Source organism: Leiobunum rupestre, chromosome 6 (assembly GCF_980474605.1).
Source record: "Leiobunum rupestre chromosome 6, qqLeiRupe1.1.hap1, whole genome shotgun sequence".
Classification (NCBI taxonomy): Eukaryota; Metazoa; Arthropoda; class Arachnida; order Opiliones; family Sclerosomatidae; genus Leiobunum; species Leiobunum rupestre.
In genome coordinates this window covers 66,416,987-66,438,094 of record NC_143389.1, presented here as the reverse complement: position 1 = coordinate 66,438,094, position 21,108 = coordinate 66,416,987, and the positions used below count along the sequence as shown (strand labels likewise).

General features: G+C 35.1%; 1 protein-coding gene across 1 annotated transcript in view; it reads left to right on the top strand.

The window, feature by feature from the left end:
* LOC149943205 (trafficking protein particle complex subunit 13) overlaps positions 1 to 21,108 on the top strand; it is a 44,789-nt gene that overhangs the window by 7,173 nt on the left and 16,508 nt on the right. The window contains exons 4-7 of the mRNA XM_090177212.1: positions 5,314 to 5,447; positions 7,335 to 7,407; positions 9,435 to 9,479; positions 14,990 to 15,120. Of these exons, the coding sequence (XP_090033338.1) occupies positions 5,314 to 5,447; positions 7,335 to 7,407; positions 9,435 to 9,479; positions 14,990 to 15,120 (383 nt within the window). The remainder of the gene's footprint in view (positions 1 to 5,313; positions 5,448 to 7,334; positions 7,408 to 9,434; positions 9,480 to 14,989; positions 15,121 to 21,108) is intronic.

The window sequence follows — 21,108 nt, the reverse complement described above, 5'->3', positions numbered from 1 at the left end:
ACAAAACCTACAAAAACGAAGAATCATATGATGGGAAATGTTGGCTATTTGAGGAAAATACCAAATAGGAAGGTATTGGACGATATATATCAGTATTTGGGGGATAAGCCGTTTTTAGAATATGGTTTAACCCAGTTATTGTTAAAGACGTGGCGTAGTCAGCCAAGGCTTAAGGGTATACGGAATCATAATGAGCCAGAAGAGACATATTTAGATTGTTTGATATTACTTCTTTGGGAAGCATGCATTAACAATTTTTAATCGTGTTATTCTGATGAATGTACCTCAACTATAAATAATATGACAATGCATACGGCATGGAGTGCAATGTTAACGCATGAAATAGAAAAATGTGTGAAATTACCAGAGATTTTTGAGATAATAATGGAAAATGATAGTACAGAGTTAGGAAATTTATTATCTGAAATGTGGCTCCAAGCAATTGAAATAAACGAAGAAAGTTCAAAATTGGACAATTTCTCCATTGTCGTTATCACCATTGCAAAAAGAATTTTGGAATTATTAACTACAAATGTGATATTAGAACCAGCTTCATCTTTAGAACTAGAAAATGAAGGTAAGATTGTAATCACTTTTCAATTTTAATGGTAAACTAATATTAGATCTTAATCTTATATTTTAAGATATCAAAGCAACATGTGAGGAGCCAAACCTCAACATCAATAAATTAGATTCCAGACTCGTTCAATTAAGAGGTGCAGCCCTTAAAAGAGTGCATAAAGTGGCCATCAATATCATAAAAAGGAAGTTTTTCAAATGTGAAGCCAGGAACCACAAATGGATAATTAAAAAAATTTCCATGTAAAGAAATGAAAAATTAGAAGATTTAAGTGAAAGTCTCGAAACAAGGGATAAAGGGTATATGTTTTTTTGAAGAAGGATTTTAGTAAATTTCTGTGGCTATTTGATGAAAAGGTAAAATACCACGTAAAGACAGAAAATTTAAATGCCATGGTATCTAAATTTGCTAAGGTATTTTAAAATTATTTCCCTTGCTGTAAATTTGAAACATATAACCTTCATTTTTTATTTTAATAGTATTGTACCGACTTTGAAAATGGACAAACAACTGGAAAAAGAATTTCTGGAAGTAGCCATGCTTTTAACCGAAAACAATCATTATTTAGTTTCATTTTACAAGTTTCTAATTTCCAAAATGATTCATGCCCGCTTCTACAATAGGCGGTTAAATAAACCCCTCTCTGACTGTCTTGCCCCCCTGTTGAGAAATGCTGCCAGATCCGTGCATAGAAATTTCTCAGCTTTGGCAGTATAAAGAGAAACCATAGACAAACCCGTTATAAGTCCAGTTGCAGCAGCACAAACTCTATAATCGGCGATGGATGATCTTTTATTTAAACGCCTATTTTATGTTTGTTAAGGGAAAGATTGGGAATTTTGGGAAAGAAGAACCCCCTAAAAGAAAATCTAAAGTGATAAAGAACTTGGAGACAAACATGAAAAAGTATTCTGTGATAAAGGATTTAAAACATAATGTGATAAAGAAATCAAAGCCTAAAGTGATAAAGAAATCAAAGCCTAAAGTGATAAAGAAATCAAAGCCTAAAGTGATAAAGAAATCAAAGCCTAAAGTGATAAAGAAATCAAAGCCTAAAGTGATAAAGAAATCAAAGACTAAAGTGATAAAGAAATCAAAGCCTAAAGTGATAAAGAAATCAAAGACTAAAGTGATAAAGAAATCAAAGCCTAAAGTGATAAAGAACTTAGAACCTAAAGCCAAAGTACAGAAGACCGAAGAATCTAATATCAGCGGAAAGGGGAATCAAAAACCTGGAGTCAAAGGGAGAAAGAAGGAGGATTTTAAATTCAACGGAAAGGGGAAACAAGAACCTGAAGACCGATCGAAAGAAGACTTGTCTTGTTTACAAAGTCTCTCTCCTGTTGAAACATTTAATTGTAGCCGTAAAATTGAAATAGTTCCTAAGCGCTTAATAAACTTTGATTAAAAATTTGATCCTAAAAATATTTTTAAATTTACTTGTACTGCCAAAGATTTTAAAAAGTAAAAAAATAAATTAACTGGTCAATTATATTTTATTATAATTTTTATTATTTAAAACTCAGTTACAGATTATATATTTATTTTATAACGGTAAGGAGAAAAATAGCAACATTATGTAACACATTTGTCTTTGTTCAAATAATAAATCTTAGTGTAAGTTTTTAAATTATTTTTAAAGTTGAAACTGCAACTGCAATATGACAACCACGGTAGTTATGGGTAAAACGTTTGTAGCCATTTCCGGGCCTAATCGTTACCCTGCTTGTTTGGCAACACTGCACCAAGGTATTATTAGCAGACGCACATTGCCCGAGCGGTCAGTCGCTGTTCTAGTCTCGAGTTAATCGGTAGTAAGGGTTGGGTTGTGTATCTAATGGCTACATACTCACCAACTGGCAGGAACGGCACCTTTGTTATACCACAAGTATCGTATTATTTAATATTGTCTCTTAAGCCTAAGGCCTCCGAAGGGACGTTACCCAACCTTTAAGAGTAAGGGTGGCTACACGTTTGCCATGAACATCACCTTTTAAAAGAAGAAAACGTTGAGCCCAGGGCCAGATTACCCAATAGGCCGACTGGGCCTGGGCCTAGGGCAAAAAGAGGGTACAGCAACCTCATCTTGTTTTTTAATTGTGGGTATTTTTTATTTTGGCCGCAAATGATTATTTAATTTTTTAATTTAATTTAAAATCTTAAATTTTTTGGGTATTTTCACGTTTTTATCTTGTTTTTTAATTATTTTAGGCGGATACGATAGAGTTTTTTGGCCGCAAATGATTATTTAATTTTTTAATTTAATTTAAAAAATTGAACCTCTTTGGGTATTTTACATTTTTTTTGTGGTTATTATTTTCGTCTTGTGTTCGACGACACCACGTGTTTTTCAGCCCTTGGTATTCCGGTAGTTTGTTAAAACAAAGTATTTCCAAGTGGTATGCCGGTAGTTTGAAGAAAAAAAATTCCATGTGGTATTCCAGTTAGTTCAATAAATTACAAGTTTGGTTAATTTTGGGAATTTTGGGCTATTTCTAGCTGTGCTGCCTTTTTATGGCCGCAACTGCTTGGGCCTTTTCACGATTTTTGTTATTATTTTCGTCGTGTGTTCGTATAAGTATTGGCGCCGCAGGTTCGCTACGCGCTCGATCTGGGGCGCGCGGCGCCAACCTAGCCCCATACTAAAAAAAATTATGGGCCTTCTATAACGCAACCTAGAGGACAGTACCTAGGCATACCCTACCAAGTATTGTCGGGCGTGAAAAAAATGGAGCATATATCGCAAGACCAAGGATAAAGTGAGGTTGCGGCCATAAAAAGGCAGCACAGCTAGAAATAGCCCAAAATTAAGAAAACTTGTAATTTATTGAACAAACAACCGGAATACCACATATAACTTTTTTTTTCAAACTACCGGAATACCACTTGGAAATAATTTGTTTTAACAAACTACCGGAATACCAAGGGCTGAAAAACCGGTGGTGTAGTTGAACACAAGACGAAAATAATAAACACAAAAAAATGCAAAATACCCAAAGAGGTTAAATTTTTATATATTATATTAAAAAATTAAATAATCATTTGCGGCCAAAATAAAAAAATACCCACGCTATCTACGTGACAAACTCTATCGTATCCGCCTAAAATAATTAAAAAACAAGATGAGGTTGCTGTACGCTACTTCACCCAAAATGGGCACCTGTGAAATAATTATGATACTGTACAACGTAATATATTAATACAGTCTTTGAACGACATGGGTATAGAAGGTAAAGTTTTAAACTGGATGACCTCATAGTTAGATAAAAGACAGCAATGTGTCACACATAATGGGCACTTATCTACACTTGAATATGTTAAACTCGTAATACCACAAGGCAGTGTCCTGGGGCCCACTCTCTACAATGTTTATGCAGCAGATCTCCATCAACCTCGTCATCACTCAAATGGGAATGAATATGCAGACGACAATGCTGTCTTAACAGCAAAACAAAGTCTAAATTAATTAATTGCTACGGCTGAAGAAGGCTTATATAGCTTAGCAGACAAACTAAAAACCAAAGGTTTGTGTTTAAGCAAGAATAAAACAAAATTTATGCTTTTCCCGCCAACTCGAGCGAAAAAAAGAGGCTGCTGGCCTACAAACACTATGTGCCAACACTATAGAGAGAATACAAACTTGGAGTATAGTTCGACGATAAAATGAATTCAAGAATAAGGCTGATTCTGGAGTTAAATCCATCGAAGTCGCCATATTTACGTCTAAAAAATAAACCAAGAGATAATTTAGCCGCTACTCTGCAGATGGTGGTCATGACCTAAAATTTAACAAACTAGACACGACTAGGCGGAGTTAGGTAGTACAGCAGCTTACCAGAGCTCAATGCTATCATAGTTTGTTCTTATTAAAAACTTAAATCTGTTCTTGTGGCTACAGAGCGTATCAACATTATCTCTATGTATTAATACATTCTTCATAAGCTTTCTGGTAGAATTTTGTGTAAAAGTTTCACAAATGTTAAATTGTTAGATTTCATTTCATCCAAATTGGTGCGATAAGTTTTTCAGACCCACTGCAGCCATGCTGTATAATTAATACATTTAGTTATAATTTAATATATTATTATTATATAATTAAAATATTTTTGTTATTATACCAGAAACCAAAAGAGGAATATCCTATCTTTCAATAAATAAAAATTTGCTAAGATAAAACTGAAGACACTTCCATGTGTCTTAGTAGAAAGCTACTTGTAAACCCTTTTTTTATTATTATAACCATCCTTCATGTTGCATCTATACTATTTGTCACATAAGTCTATTTGTTTGTATGTAGTTGAAATATTACTATCAAAATGTTCACATTTTTAAGGTGTAAGTCAAACTGTATTTTCTCCAAGCAATGTTTGCAACTGAAACGCGCTCTTTAGAAGTTGCCCCTATGATCTAGCGTCTGCTATTGTCAAATTAGATAAAAATTGCTAAAATTGGGCATCATAATTGCAATTACTCTAACTTCTATTTTATCCATCATTACCTTCTAATATGAATAATTGCATGTGATAAAAAGTCTTTACGCCACATTCTGCCAAACTCTAGTAGCATCTGCTAATATGCTACCTATCTAGTTTGCGACAGTAATCAAAAGAGGGTGTAGTGATATTTTTTTGGTTGCGAAATGGGTATTGTTATAAACCTCCAAACTCCTTGGGACCACTTAAGATATTACTGATTGAAAAGAATCACACTTATTTTTCTGGTACAATATGCAGGCAGATCTTCACACCACTACGCAGGATATACTTCTTACGCCACAAACAAATGGTACAAGGGTTCCAGAGCTTGAGCCAGATCAAAATGTAGATGATGTTATCCATCATGAAGTTAAAGAAATTGGCAATCATTTGTAAGGCAAATTTATTTTTCAAATTGGTTAATTTTTACTATGCCTAATTTGGCATAACTAACTAGGCTAATAGGCTAATGAACGCCATTTGAGTAGGTTATAAGGAATTAAATTACCCCTTTATTGACATGTTTATATCGTGAAATATATACCAGAAGTGTATATACGAGAGATGTATCCAACTAGTTTTTATAATTTAAAATATGTACCTTCTCAGGCCTGAACTACAGCGGCCTCATGTAATTTTTGGGTCGCAAATGAAAATTTTTTTAATTAACTTAATTTTAAAAAAAGTTGTAATTTTAGGGGATTACCGTTTTTTGGTTTTTTTTTTGGCTGAGAATGTAGCGCTTGACGCGTAGATTACGAAGTTATTTTATTTTGGGCCGCAAATGATAATATTTTTAATTAACTTAATTTTAAAAAAGTAGTCATTTTAGGGGATTAGTAACGTTTTTCTAAAAAATAGTTCCGTCTTGTATCCGTCGACACCACTTTTTTGACGCGCCCCAGCCCCATTCCGAGCATTGACGGTGGGCCTTCTGTAATCGTACCTAGTGGCATCGTAATTAGTTAAATAGTAACATAAATTAGAACAGGTTTGCTTCCAAAACACGTAAAAGACGTTACTTAATTCCCCGTATTGGCGCCTGACGCACTTTGAGATTCCCCGTATTGGCGCCGCGCACTCACTTCGCTCAAGCGCTGGCGGTGCGCGGCGCCTCCCCAACCCCATACTAAAAAAAGCGATGGGCCATCTATAACGTGACCTAGAGGACAGTACCAAGCCTTACGCATCAAGTATATACTTTTAATATCAACCAGAAAAAAGTGTTTGTGGCCCAAAAATACAAAACACCTAGAAGATGAACAAAACCTGTAATTGATTTTATAAAGTATGGGAATATCACTTTGTGGCCCAAAAATACAAACCACCTAGAAAATGAACAAAAACTGTGATTTTATAAAGTACGGGAATATCACGTGGAAATTATTAGGACACCGAAACTGTGGTGTCGGCGAACACACGACGGAAATAAGTACAAAATTCCTAAAAATGAGAAATTTTTAAAATTACATTAAAAAATTAAATAATCATTTGCGGCCAATATAAAAAATACCCTCTACATCTACGTGACAAGGTCTATCAGGCGCAACCAAAATTAATATAAAATTCAGTGAGGCCGCTGTAGTTCACTTCACCCAATATGGCACTTGACGCTGTAAAATGTAAAAGTTTCATTTATAAATAATTATTACTCATATTTTCACGAAGTAATATTTTTATTGAGTCTCTATTTTCCTTTATCAGAAGTGTAATATTTTTCTTACAAGATAAGTATTAATTAATAACAGGATAGGGATCCTGTTATTTTTATTCGCACAAAACATGTACCTACCCAGGCTCCCGCTTATTTTTTAAATTGCTTTTTGGAAGAAAACATACTCCTATGCAGTGTAATTTAAAAATTTTTCATGATTAGGATATGTATTATGTGTGGTCAATTTTCAGCCATAATGATGTGTACACATCCCCAGTTTAGTGGGATATTCTTTCCAAATGGAATGTGAATCAAGCCTGAGAAGATAAATGTTCATTTTTATTGCCTAGATGGATACTTCTCTCGTAAGAGTTGTATTACAATCTTCTGCTTGTACATGTTCCAAGCAAGTAACATTTAGCAGTATGTATAGTATTTGTATAATTGGATGTGTGGGATTCGGATGATGCACTGTATATATGCTAATTCTTGTAATCAATAAGGCAGCCGCATCAATAAATTAAAAATAATAATAAATATTTCAAAATATTATACACAGTATAACACAATTTTATAATTAATTTCACATTAATAGTAATTTTTTTATTTTATCATTCTTTTTAAGCCTGGTCTGCAAAGTTGCTTATACTATTCAAAATGGAGAGCAAAGGAATTTCAGCAAAAATTTTCGGTTTCAGGTATGATCTCAAATAGTTTTTGTAAAGGGGTAGTTCACAAATTGTTTTATGCACAGTGGCAGTGCCATGGGGTAGGGTCAGTAGACCATGGCCTACTTTGAATTTGGAAAGAGGGCTTAAAACATTTTTAATTATCAAAAACACTTCTACCGTTAGGTATTGCTGTTTACAAAATGCAATGTTAAATTTTTGTTTTACACAATTTAAAAACCCAAAAGCATTAAGAACCATTAATTCTATGGTTTTTCAAATTAAAAATACATTTTTCATTTCAGAAAATATAAATTCAGAAATTCGTCAAGGGGTGGGGGGTCGAAGTATGTGAATGTTAAGAGGGGGGTCGAGAAGGGGATGGAAATTTAGTACAGTCAAAGGTAGGCCCAAGGGGGGGTCTGGATGTGAAAAACCCCCCATTGTCTACGCCACTGTCTCTCCTTGTCTTTCATTTTATTGGAAAATATGAAATATTGCAAGCAGTTTTATTGCATCATTGACCAGTCATACAATAGTTAAAATAAGTAGTAAATATTTATTTAAAGAGTGTGTCTGGCTTTTAGCTGACTAAAAATGAAATCTAGATAGTTTCAAACTTTGATCTAGATGACACTTAAATATAAAATATCGCATTTCATTCTAAACTACAGTCAAGAATGTATTTATTTATACTCAGGGAGAATGAATATGTCGAGACTATCAACGGACACGTTGAGGCCCTACCCTGGCATGTAAGGCAGCGGCGCGCTTAGGTAAATGGTGGCACTAGGCGCAGTTTGATTTTGGGGCCCTTTTTTCACAAGGCCATTAAAGCCCAGGGCATATCCAGCGGGAATTTTCAGATAACGTATAGAGTAGCTTAGTATGGCCTGAAAATTTTATTTATTGTAAATAAATAATTATTTCTTTTTATAAATTTAATTTTTGTTTAAAATATTTATTACGAAAAATAAAGCTACACATTCAAACATTTCTAATGGATTTCGGTTTTTCGGCTAAAATGGGGCCCCTAAGGGGGGGGAGGAAAAAAGGAGGCGTCTTATTTTTTGCGTCCTTGCAGCAGTGTTAATCGCGTCGAAAAACGTAATTTTTAAGAACCAATGAGATTGCAGTATTATTTGATTTTATTAAAGCGGAGGAGCATACCGGGGCCCAACGGGTGGAATTGGAGAAACACTTAAAATAATCTCGACATATTCATTCTCCCTGAGTATAAATAAATACATTCTTGCAACAGTCATGTTGCTTGAAGGGAATTTTAAAAGAGATGTGAGGGGTTGGAAATCGATTAAAAAAAGTCACTGAAACGTCATCAGAGTGGAACTTTGATAATGAAGTATTTTAAATGGACTTCAACCTCCCCCCCTTGCTCTCCCTTGAAAGTCCCTTTAATGCCTTTGTGCTTTGTAGGGCAGGGTTGAGTTATCTCAAAGTTATATATGTAAGCGATGATAGATTTTTAATAGGGATGCACCGATATGGGTACAGCCGATATATCGGCCGGCCGATATATCGGCTAATCGTGGCCGATAATATCGGCCGATATATCGGCCTAGGATAGCCTATATATCGGCCGATATTAACAAAGTTACCTTTCACAATATTATGCTTTTTTGTTTACTCTCGTAACCACCTGTTAAAAAATGATATGATCTAAGGCTTTTGGAGTCTAAAAACCACTTATGATTCCTGACCGTTTTGGACGCGAATAATTATTTCCTACAACAGCGATCAAAAAGAAACACTAGAAAATGTTTTTCTAATACCAGAAATATCGGCTAATATCGGCCTCGCTTAAGCCGATATTGGCCGATACCGATATTTGAAAAATTAGCCGATATATCGGCTGATATATCGGTGCATCCCTAATTTTTAAATAATTAATGAAATGTGCAAAAAGTAATTCAAAATTGAAAAAAACATAAAAGAGCTCATTCAAAATGGTAGGTTTGTAAAATTTTAAATTGAAATCTGTATTTGAGTCTCATTTTAATTTATTACTTCCAATGATTTAATTGATTTAATATTTACAGGTTTTGAAACCACTTGATGTAAAAACAAAGTTTTATAATGCGGAGGTAAATTTAATTTTTTAATTTTCAGTAACTCGGGTACCTCCCCAAAATGTTTGCTTCTAAGAGTTGTACGTAGCACCAAAGTTATGAGACTGCAATATTTTCTAAACTGGAGGAATTTTCTTAACTTTAATCCAAATCAGTGTTGGTTAGTATTTTAAATAATTATGGATTTATGCTTCCATTAAATTAATCTCCGTTAATAAGGAATATACTTAAAATACTTAGTGATATATTTTAAGCAACATTTATCCCAGTCTTCTTAATTTAGTGCCATGGCTCGGTTTCTTCTTTCAACTAACAATCCTGCTCTGTAGGTTTTATTATTGAGAGTTAGATGCCATTACGAGAGATGTGGTTTCTGTGTAGAAGGTTAGATGCAATCTTTAAATTTCTGGCAAACCAACCATAATTTACACTTAATTAATACTAATTATCATGGAAAATAAAAACCTTGGCAACTTAGGGAGAGGGTAGTTATTCATTATATTATCAGAGGTAAATAGGGAAAATGGTTCATTAGTGTTTTAATTTAGTGAGTAAAAACATTTCATAGTTTTTCTGTGTCATGGAAATATGTTTAGATCCTAAGCACCCTGAACAATGGCAATGCTGCAGCTATGCTCTTTTAATTTTCAAAATGGCTGTGCCCTAACTGTAGCACCGTTTGGTGGTTGGAAAACTAGAATACGTTTTTGTTGAAAGATCACTCAATTCCCAAGTGCTTCTACGATTTGACAGTTCCATTTCATCCTGTTGATCGAAAGACGAAGTAGCAGTTTAAGGTATAGGCTGATGATTAAGACATTTGACTTTTCAATGCTGAAGGATAAATCTTTTTTCTTAGAGGAAATTTTAAAACTTGTTCGAAAGTAACTGCAGACCAGCCCTGGTAGTTCATCAACAAAATTGTCATCAATATATATTGTATATATCCTTCACTGGCTTTGCCATATTCTTAGAATAGAAGCACCCACACCTAGGACCAACATATAAACATACTACAATGATAATAACATGTAACTCAGGTATAACCAGGAGACATGACTAGGAGTTCACAGCCGGGCGCCTTTCCCAGCGTGCACTGTGAACGAAAAATGTGTCTTTCCCTTCTCTAACTTTTACCCCCCCCCCGCGAGAAGGGTTTTTTTCTCCCAGAGGGCGCAATGTTGAGAGTAAAGTATCTCACGCGATGGCCGAGGAAAAAAGGAATGGCTGAGAGAAAATTCAAGGGGTGGGTCGAAAGCGGAGATTATTTGGAAAAACGGGTTTGTGTTCACGACGCCGTGGTCCATTCACCGCGGCAACCGCTGTCAACTCCTAGTCATGTCTCCTGGTATAACCGAATTCTGCTGTATTAGCTTCTATTGAGACATTGTTAAGAAAGTGTACATGTAGGGGCAGCCTTCCAAATAATTGGTTCCATTAGAAACAGGGAGGAGTACATTTAAGTGTCTCACAGGTACAAAGGATGAATGAATGTACATAAAAGTTATGGTACAAAATATTACACTTAAATAAAATAAAATAATATAATATTGGCAAAACCCCAAAAATAATATTTACATTATGTACATAAATGCACAAAGGAAACACTACATATTTGAAGTGATCTTTTTTAAAAAGCGCAGATTGCCCCAAATGAGAAGCAAGTTTTTCGTGTGGTCAACGAGTTTGTATCGAAAATCATTATCGTGGCTTAGGGCTAAACAATGTATGAGGAAGTCCTCATTAAAAGAATAAGTGTTTGGGAGCGTGCCATTGGCTTAAATTTGAACATGTAACTATGATATGGGTGACCTCTTCCAGCGGATAGCCACAGGGGGGGACACTCTGGATTTTCTCCAAAAACATCAGCGAGGCAGCTGGCTTTTGGAAATGTGCCTGCCCTCGCTAAGAAGAACAAGTGTCTCCGATGATCATTTAGATAAAACTGTTTGAGCGATGGGAGATCTTTCCTCACATACCACTCCAAACTATTATGGGAGGCCGCCTCGCTCTTTCAAAAGGAGTTAGATCTTTCCCAAACCGCATTGTCCACTGCCCGTTTCCAACCTCTAAGGATTGTCACGCCGGTTCTTGGGAGGGACTACTAAGCATATTGGGAAACATCTGTTTTTGGCAACATAACTAACTAGCACATTATCTAAGCACGCTATAGACTGTACATAATCTCAACAACACTATCTTATGGCGCCATCTATAATGAATGACGATTAAGACATCAATATGGCAAAGTTACCTACCAATTCCTAAGTACTCTATTGTTTCGATTGTCAGTACGCTTTGACCCTGTTTATTTTCCGATAGCGCAGCCTTTAATGCTATACAGGCTAAAGGCTTCTTGCACTATCTATTACAATTCCATACTCAAAACTTACACTTGTTAGTAACAACGATTGTAGAGATTGTATAACCATGACATAATTAGTCTGTAGCAATTCAGTTAGTCTTCTGGTTTTTCCAAGGGGCAGATCACTTTGTTACCGGGTGTCCTAATAATCATGATTAAAAATGTAATCATGATTTAATCATTTTTAATCTTTGTACAGCCAAAGCCACAGATTTAATTTTAATCTAATCATGATTTAATGAAACGAGGGTGTCCTAATAATAATTGGAGTGAGATGCCCCTTGGGTTTTTCTTTGATTTTATGAATGAGCATTATCATAGTTTTGGTCCAATCTTTCAGAATAGCCCACTCTTCTCAGTACTAATTTAGTCATGTAGTTTCCGAACCCAGTGATCTGAGACATTATACATATTTTCCATTCAAACCAGCTGCTTTACCCGAATTCAAGTTCTATAATACTAACTGCTATTCTTTTTTCAAGGTAACTTTAACAATTTCCACATATAAACAATGACAAGATTGACAATAGATAAATTTTCAAGATCATAGACATTCCTTAATGCGGTTTTGATAAAAGCAAACCAGTTTTACTTGTAATAATTATATGTGCATTTTCTTTACCTACAATTTTTACTCTTAAAATATTTCAAATATTTCTTCTAATAAGCATTCCAAGTTTTTTTAATGATGTGTATCTTCTTATTGATTAAGATTTTATAGTTCAGTTTAGCTTTCATGCCCCATTTCACCTTTATACCTGAGCTAGTACTTACTAATCGCCATCTTCACTTCAGCAGCCCATCAATCTCTGGACTTTCTGATTAAGTTTCTTTGTTAGTTAGGTAATGTTGTATTCAGTGCAAATTTAGTTGCCTTGATAAACCCAGTGTAAGAATCCTTGTTCTCTGATGAAGGTGCCCAGCTTTCTATTTCTTGAGTATAATTAACCAATGAAAAATTGCAAACGAAGCAGGCTCTAGCAGCAGAATTCACATTTTTACATTTTGGTGTCAAAATACTTGCACATCTATGTAACATGACTTGAATTGTTATAAGAGGCTGACAGAAGTAAACAAGTTTCAAAGTTTTTAGGATCTAGATATATAACATAGGGGACTTACGGGACTGTTTTCTAAAATTTTGCGCTTAGTGCTTGATTTCATGAAATTTTTAGATGCATGTAGAGTTATAATTATTTTCTAAATAAATACTGTTTCACTGTTAATATAGTGGGTTAAACTAACAACTTTTTTTATTCATTTATGATGTGTCTGCGGTTTTTCTTTGATTTTTTTCCTTGCATGATTGTCACAGGATTTTCTTGTAAGTTTGGTTTCATTTTATTATTAATTATGCATTTTTCAACTTTTTATTTTTGCTTCTGCTATGTATTTAATCTATTAGTGAGTAATGCCTGGAATATTGGAATCTGTATGCTTGATTGATTTGTATCTTGTAAACCAACAGTATTAAACAGCTTTCGAAGGAACTCTCTAACAAAAAACTCATAAGTGATTAACTGTTATGAAAAAATCTTAAGTATTGGCTCAAATATGCAAATTTTGTGGGACTTGGCAGGTTATTGACAAAGAAAAGAGAGGAAAACATAAGATTTCTGTAAAGGGCTTTTGATCTGTTGTACAGTTTCAATGGATAATGAAAAACCTATAGAACCTATATTCCATTGTTTCCTAATCCCAAAAGAACTACAAAAAAAAACAGTAACAATATTTTTTAAGTTTAACTAAAATTTTGTGGGGAATGATGGCGCTCTAGCTTCGGGTCATTACTATGGTCAATGTTTTTCCTTCTTATATCGGTTTAATAGGCTTTGTATTATCCCTTTAATGATAATAATTAAACTAAATTAATGATAACCATTTGCTTAGAGGTATTAAAAAATGTCTTAAAATTGTAAATCAGTTTGCCCTTTAGTTTTTAAGATGACTCCATGCTCCCAAAATAATGGGAAGACAATTGCTTAGTTTTAACAGGGAGCTATATGCACACACTTGGAATGCTTTAAGGATCCATTGCCACAGTGCAGTGAAAGAGGCGCAAGAAATGGGTAGGACTTTATCTATGTTGAATGTAAGTCACATGTGTTTTTTGAAATTCATTGGCTGAGCACCATCTCTAAGAAACTGAGATATGGAAAGCAAATGAAGGACGCTCACGCAAAAAATACCCAAAAATGAATTTAAAAAACCATGATGATCTTGAGGCTATTTTAGAAACAGGACTACTTCCTTGTAGAATCACGCCTTTAAATGGTTTAAAAAGAGCACAGAAGGTAAGTGGACTTCTATTCGAGACAAGACTTAATGCCATCTACGTGCAGAGTTTAGCTTAGTACGTTGCAAGGGAAATCTCTGCGGTAAACCACGCCTGTTTCTATAACAACAGGAAACCATAAAGCTACTTGGAAAGTATCTCCCCATATTCCTTGCGGTAATTTGTGGTAAAACATTATGGGTTGGGCCAAAAATGCTTATATCGCCTTAAATGACGTAAAACTCTGACGTGAAAGCTCTTGCGTTTGATTCGTTATTTAAAATATACAGGTTTTCGTTATCGCGAAACATGGCAGAACCCATCGGTATGGTTGATTTACATGTTTTTCCAGTATTGGAATCCACGATAGATGAGTCATTAAAACCAATTCATGATTTAGAATAACAGTAGTTTGTAACCAAGCTTCAAAGAAAAGAGAGATAATAATGCTCCGTAAAAGTAAAGTCTATTTTCGTCCAAATCCTGAACAAAGGCCTAACAGCTCAGATTTAGAAGCATGGAGTGAAGCAACTTGCTATAAACATCGAATATCATAACATCGAACAAAATAAAGACAATCCTATCATGATAGGATTTCAAACATGTATTCCATAGTGCTTGGCACAAAGTGTTAAAACCATTTGGTGCTAGTTATCGAAAAATCCGTCATTATTACACCCTTTACTAGTCTTAGAGTTTTTTAACGATTAGGTTGTCGATTTCGCATGAGATATGACCCCCAATCTCTGATCAAAAGCTCTCGAATGTTTGTACATAATAATGTTTGTCTATCATAATATTTCAGTTTTCTTCATTTGTACCTAAAATGTATAATAGTGGTGTATATTATGTATCTATAATACATGTAGTTCTCTTTTATTGAAGTCAGATGAAGTTTATTTGGAAGCACAGCTGCAGAATCTTATATCGGTACCCATATTTCTTGAGAAAGTATCATTGGAACCTTCATCACATTTTATAGTTCATCGAGTGAACTCCATTGATAATGATAAAAAGTAAGCACTAAAATTTCACCTTTATTTTTGACATCTATATTAACAGCTATTTTATATAACTGATTTTTGACAATAATAAAGCCATCCCCAGTAAATATTGGTCAGGTGTGGTAGATGGTAAATAATTCTAGGTTGATTGTTTTGTTATAATTCGCTTATTTCTTTTCATTCCCATTGAAAAAATAAAAACAGCGTTCCCCTTTGTTTCACATAATTATAAATGGCATTCCTTCCTTTTTTGAATTTATCAAAAAAATGAAAACAACGCTCTTATCAGAGCAAACTTTTCATTTATTTGCATTTTGTGGAACAATTTTTTTCAAAATGACTCGTAGCTAATAATGAATTGTACTGTTTGTCATTTTCATGGCCTCAAATGTTTATTAAAATAGAAAATTTTTTATTAATAAAATGGCTCACTTATTTTGAGTCCATTTAAAATTAACTATATTTTTGGAAATAGCAAAAATACTTTGTGATGCGTGAGAGGGCACAAAAACTTATTTAGCATGTTCAAGGTAGATGATCGCTAAGAAGGAGTTGGTGGTCATCCATAGAGTTTGAAATGAGGCAGCACACTATGCTAGAGGGTATAGGAATGGAAATAGACATCGGTATCAGTGAGAGTCCTTTGTGCAGGGCATGCCTTGCAGAGGAGGAAACTTTCTCTCATGTCCTTTATGTCTGTGATTCTTATGCTGCTCAAAGATTTGAGTACCTTGGTATGCATTGGTTGGAAATGAGTGATCTTTCCAACATCCCGGCGAAGCAAATCTTGCGCTTCGTTTCTAAGACTGGACTTTTCCATGTTTAATTGGCTGGGGCTGCACAATGGACCTCTGGTTGAAGTGCTAGGTTGGGTCTAACCCAACCACCCAACTTTTACTAATAATAATAATAATAATAAGACATCGGCCTTCTCATTGCCATAGAACCCCCGAAGGCCAGGAACCCAATAGAGCTGAACTTTATTGATGGTGCCTAGCTCCGAGAGGAGATTCAAACAGCTATAGACCAGTTTAGAAGAAATCTTACACTGATTAAGGGTTGAGGGCCGCTTGACTATCAGAATAAATTTTGATAACCTGGCCTTGAAACTTCTTTTTACAAAAAAAGTCAATGCAAAAGCAAATTGTGGCAATTTACGCCTGAAAACGCTAGCTTAAACACCACGGCTTTCATAGAAGCCGAGATTGCTAGTAAGACAATACATTCCTGACCTGCACCAAAAAGAGTCTTAGACCTATCGATAAACCAAACTATTTATCCTCTGGCTCTGAGAGTTTTGTGATTAATAATAATAATAATAATAATAATAAAAGGCTTTATTGGATGTCTCTTTCAGAGAAAAAAAAATCTGATTTACAAAGAGGTCCCGAGTATTAATTTAAAAATAAAATAAAAATAAAATAAGGAATTTAAACTCTGAAATATAGTCTCAATACAATTATATGTCCATGCTAATAATATATTTTGTCACATCTTCCCTGAATTGTTTAAAATGGTCTATTTGTTTTAATTCGCTTTTCATATTGTTCCACAAACTTATTCCACGATGTTTAGAACTCTTATTACGTAAGGATGTTTTTAGATGGTCAGAATAAAAGTCTAGTTTTGAACCGCGGGTTTGGTGTTTATGAACTTCAGCAGGTTTTCTAAAAAAGTCAAAAAGATATTCTGGACAGCGATTTTTTGACACTTTATACATAACTATCAAGGTATTTTTAACATAAAGCTGTTTCAGTGTGAGCCAGTTTAATTGGTCTCGTGTATATGTTGCTGAGGTTCCTTTCTTCTTTCTGGCCACAAAACGTGCACCGTTATTATGAGCAATTTGTATTTTCTTTAAATTGGATTGACTGGCCGAGTTATAAAAAATATCACCATAGGTGAAAATTGGCTGTATAAGGGCTTTGTATAATATATTTAGGGTGTCTGTGTCAAGAGATGCTTGTAGCGGTCTTAGTATACCTAACCGACTGTTAGTCTTTTTAATGACGTAATGGATGTAATGTTTCCATGTTAGTGTATCGTCTATTATAACCCCAAGATATTTGTAGGACGATACCCTCTTGATTTCAGTAACTACGATCGTGTTATGATCATCTGGTTGTAATGATTTTCCATTAGGGCAAAAATCATAAATTCAGTTTTCCCCTCGTTTAGTACTAAGCGCCTAGATTTCAAAGTGGATTTAAAATTTTGTGTTTCTTTCTCCAATTCCCTCATTAACTCATTAATTGTTGCTGCCGAATTTATAAGAGCATTATCATCCCCGTGCTCCTTAGAGAGACTTGTAGCCAGAGATTGATTTATATCACTGGTATATATATTAAATAATGTCGGTCCGAGAATGCTTCCCTGGGGAACACCTTGCTGGACATTCTGGTAATCTGAGATTTCCCCACTGACTACCACTGCCTGTTTTCTATTAGTAAAGTAGGACTTGAACCATTTCAGTGCCTCCGTAGATAAATTCTTGTTCTTAAGTATAGTTAAAAGAATGTCGTGATCGACAGTATCAAAGGCCTTACTCAGGTCAGCAAACAGGACACTTACATAGTGACCATTACTCAATCTGTCCACTATGGATTCCAACAAGTAGAATATACTTGTCGTCGTGGAATAGCCTGGTCGAAAGCCGGATTGTAGTTGGTATAAGTAATTATTTTGTTCAAGAAAGTCGTGTAGTTGTTTGAGAGAAAAGTACTCAATAGACTTCGAAAAGCATGGTAAGATAGAAACACGTCTATAATTTTCCATTCTAGTCCGGTCTCCTTTTTTATATATGGGTGCTAGTTTGGCTATTTTCCAGTCAGTAGGAAATTCTGAAGTCTCATAAGAGATATTTATAATTTTGGTAAGAAACGGGGTTACTATTCCTGCAAGGCATCGTATAAACTTTGGTGGTATGTTATCCAAACCAGTAGCTTTCTTTATCGGCGTATTCTTTAAGTAGCGAAAAACTGTATCCTCACTTACCAAGTGAAATTTAAATTTTTCTTTACTTTCCTGCTGAACCAATGGGGGAAAGGGATCTATTATCCCTGCTATATTCTGTTCCCCTGACGCAAAGTAGTTACTGAATTCCGTGGTAATTACCTTATTATTATTATTATTATTATTATTATTATTATTATTATTGAGTGGGGTGGCAAGCCAAACACTTCGACCTAAGGTCCATTGTGCATCCCCAAACTGGGTGACTTAAATAAGTCCTATTGCCGACATAAAGCTTAAAATCTGCCCGGCCGTGATATTAGAGACGTCATACGTCTCCAACCGATGCATACCCAAATGCTCAAACCTCTGGGCTGCATAGTAATCGCAGCTACAGAGTACATATGAGGCAGTTTCCTCCTCAGCTAGACAAGATCTGCAAATCGGGTCATCACTGACCCCAATAAGCGTTAAATGTCTGTTAAGATGGCAGTGGCCTGTAAGTAGGCCAGTAACAATCCTAATACTGGACCTAGAGAGCGAGAGTAATTCTCTAGCTCTCTCCCTAGATGGGCCAAGAGTGAACTCTTTGGCCTGCCTTTGACCCTCAATTTCAGACCATTGTCTGAGTTGACGATCCGACATAAACTTGGAGATTAAGCCGCGTACAAGCCCTCGGGAGATGGGGAGAGCAGGTTCTGGACCAATGAACCCAGCCCTCGCACCTTCATTGGCCAAGGCGTCGGCCCTTTCGTTCCCAAGATGCCCCTTATGCCCAGGTACCCAACAAAGTTGAACTTTATTGTGCAACCCAAGAGTGCAGAGGAGATCTAAGCAGCTAAAAACCAGTTTAGAAAGAATACTATACTGGCTGAGAGTCTTGCTAACTGCACTTCTAGTTCTCCAAAATAACATTTTGCCCCTCTTGACTATCCTGGATGACCCCGAGGTACTTCACCTCGGTGCTCTCCACTAGGTCCTTTCCAAATAAGGAAATACCCTCGAACATGCCTTTTATCCTTTTACGAGTAAATGGAACCAAGACAGTTTTATTAGGATTAACCATGAGGTTGACCTCCCGGCACCAGCTCTCAACTAATGCTAGAGCCCTCCTCATTACGTCCTTCACTGTTACCTTACCATTATGATCAATTATATCGATATTAGACTTTTTAGCTTTCAAAAATGGTTTTAAAGTTCTCCAAACATCACATCTGTTACTGCTCTCAGAATGAATGTTCTTTTTGAAATAGTTAAGTTTCTCACTTCGTATTTTCTCAGTTACCTGATTTCGATATTTTTTATATTGTTCTTCCAGAAATCGTGAGCCTGGTATCCTGCTCTTCTTGTAGTAAACGTCACATAGTTTTTGAAGAATATCTTTTATAATAACATCTGCAGTGGATTTACGATAGTTTCGGACTTTTCTGATTTTCTTTATAGTTTTAGGGCAGCTTTTTTTATTGATACACAAAATAAGGTCATGGTCTGAAATTCCCATTGGTATAACTGCTACCTGCTTAATTCTTATAGGCATGTTGGTATATATATTGTCAATAAGCGTTGTCGTTGTCAAAGTAGTTCTAGTCGGTTGCTTAATTAACTGTTCAAATCCATATGTGCTATGTTTCAGATGGCGTACATTTGTTGATACAGATCCCATTAGGTCTGCATTAAAATCCCCAAGAAAGATAATTTCGTCATTCTGTGGGTTATCAGTTAATACTTGCAGTTGAGCTTTTAGGTCCAAGTTACAGTTTTTATAATTGCCATTCGGGGGGAGGTAGCATATTCTGATAACAGTACGTTTACAGTTTTTCCTATGGATACAGAGCCACATAGTTTCTAATTCTGAGCTAACAATGTCAACCTCAACTGATAGTAAAGATATTTGCAGTGAACTTTTGTAGAAGACGCATTAACCCCCGCCACGTTTCCTTACTCGATCTTTTCTAATAAGAGTATAGTTATTAATATCAATTGATATATCATGTATACTGTCTGACAGCCAGGTTTCGGATAGCCCCAGAAGGTCCACATTATACTTCTGTAATAAATGATTGATTTCGATTGTATGTCGTAGTAAACTTATGACGTTCAGATTAGACCGCTTCATGCGGCTTTTGAAATAAGTATTGAATGTTTTACTAAAATGCCATTTAGGCGCCATAATATCAGAACCCATTAAAAAGACAAGTAATTGACTGGAGATTTCAGGGTAAATCTTAGTGTGGCTATTATCCCAAATATGTTCCCTCCACCAACCATTCTGGTTGAGCCTATGGGCTCCCTTAGCAGCAGCTTCCACTATAAAAAGATGTAGAGGAAGAATATTCTGAAGAATTTCTAGGGAAGCGCTTGGGGCTGTTTTCATAGTGCCTGTGATGCTGACATAAGCCAGTCTTTGTAGGATGAGTAGCGAGGGTTTAGTATCTACTTAAACCCATTTTATTACTGGAAACTATTAATTTAAAGTAAACAATTAAAACCACTTACTATGTTTGTCCAATGATATCAGGAGTGAAAAGGAGGACGTTGACTAAATTTGTTCGTACGAAACTGTCACTAACTTTGCTAAAAACTAGAAGGAGAATTTACATGGCCTCTTTTGTATTTAAATTGTATCATTAAAGTCAGTACTGTCCATTCTTATGATACCAGAGTTTCCAGTATAAATATTTTTATTCATTGTCCAACTTCAAATAGTAGTAAAAATAGTATTGTTCTACTTTATGGAATACCCTTCCGGTAGAACTAGAAAATAAGTCCAGATTAAATTTTAAACTTTTTAAAAGTAATTGCAGTAACTATTTAAGAACATTGGAAGATATTTATTAATCATTGTTACCATTGTTTTTCTTTGGTTTTTTTAATTTAATTTGAGGACCAATATGTAAACCAGCTTTAAGCTAATGTTGATATCCTCAATAAAGATGCTTTTATTATTATTATTCCACTACCCAATGGCGTGGTTCGCAGCCATGTGCATGGCTGAGAGACAGGTCAAACTTTGGCTTGAGACGGATAGTAAAACTCAGGCCAAGGAGT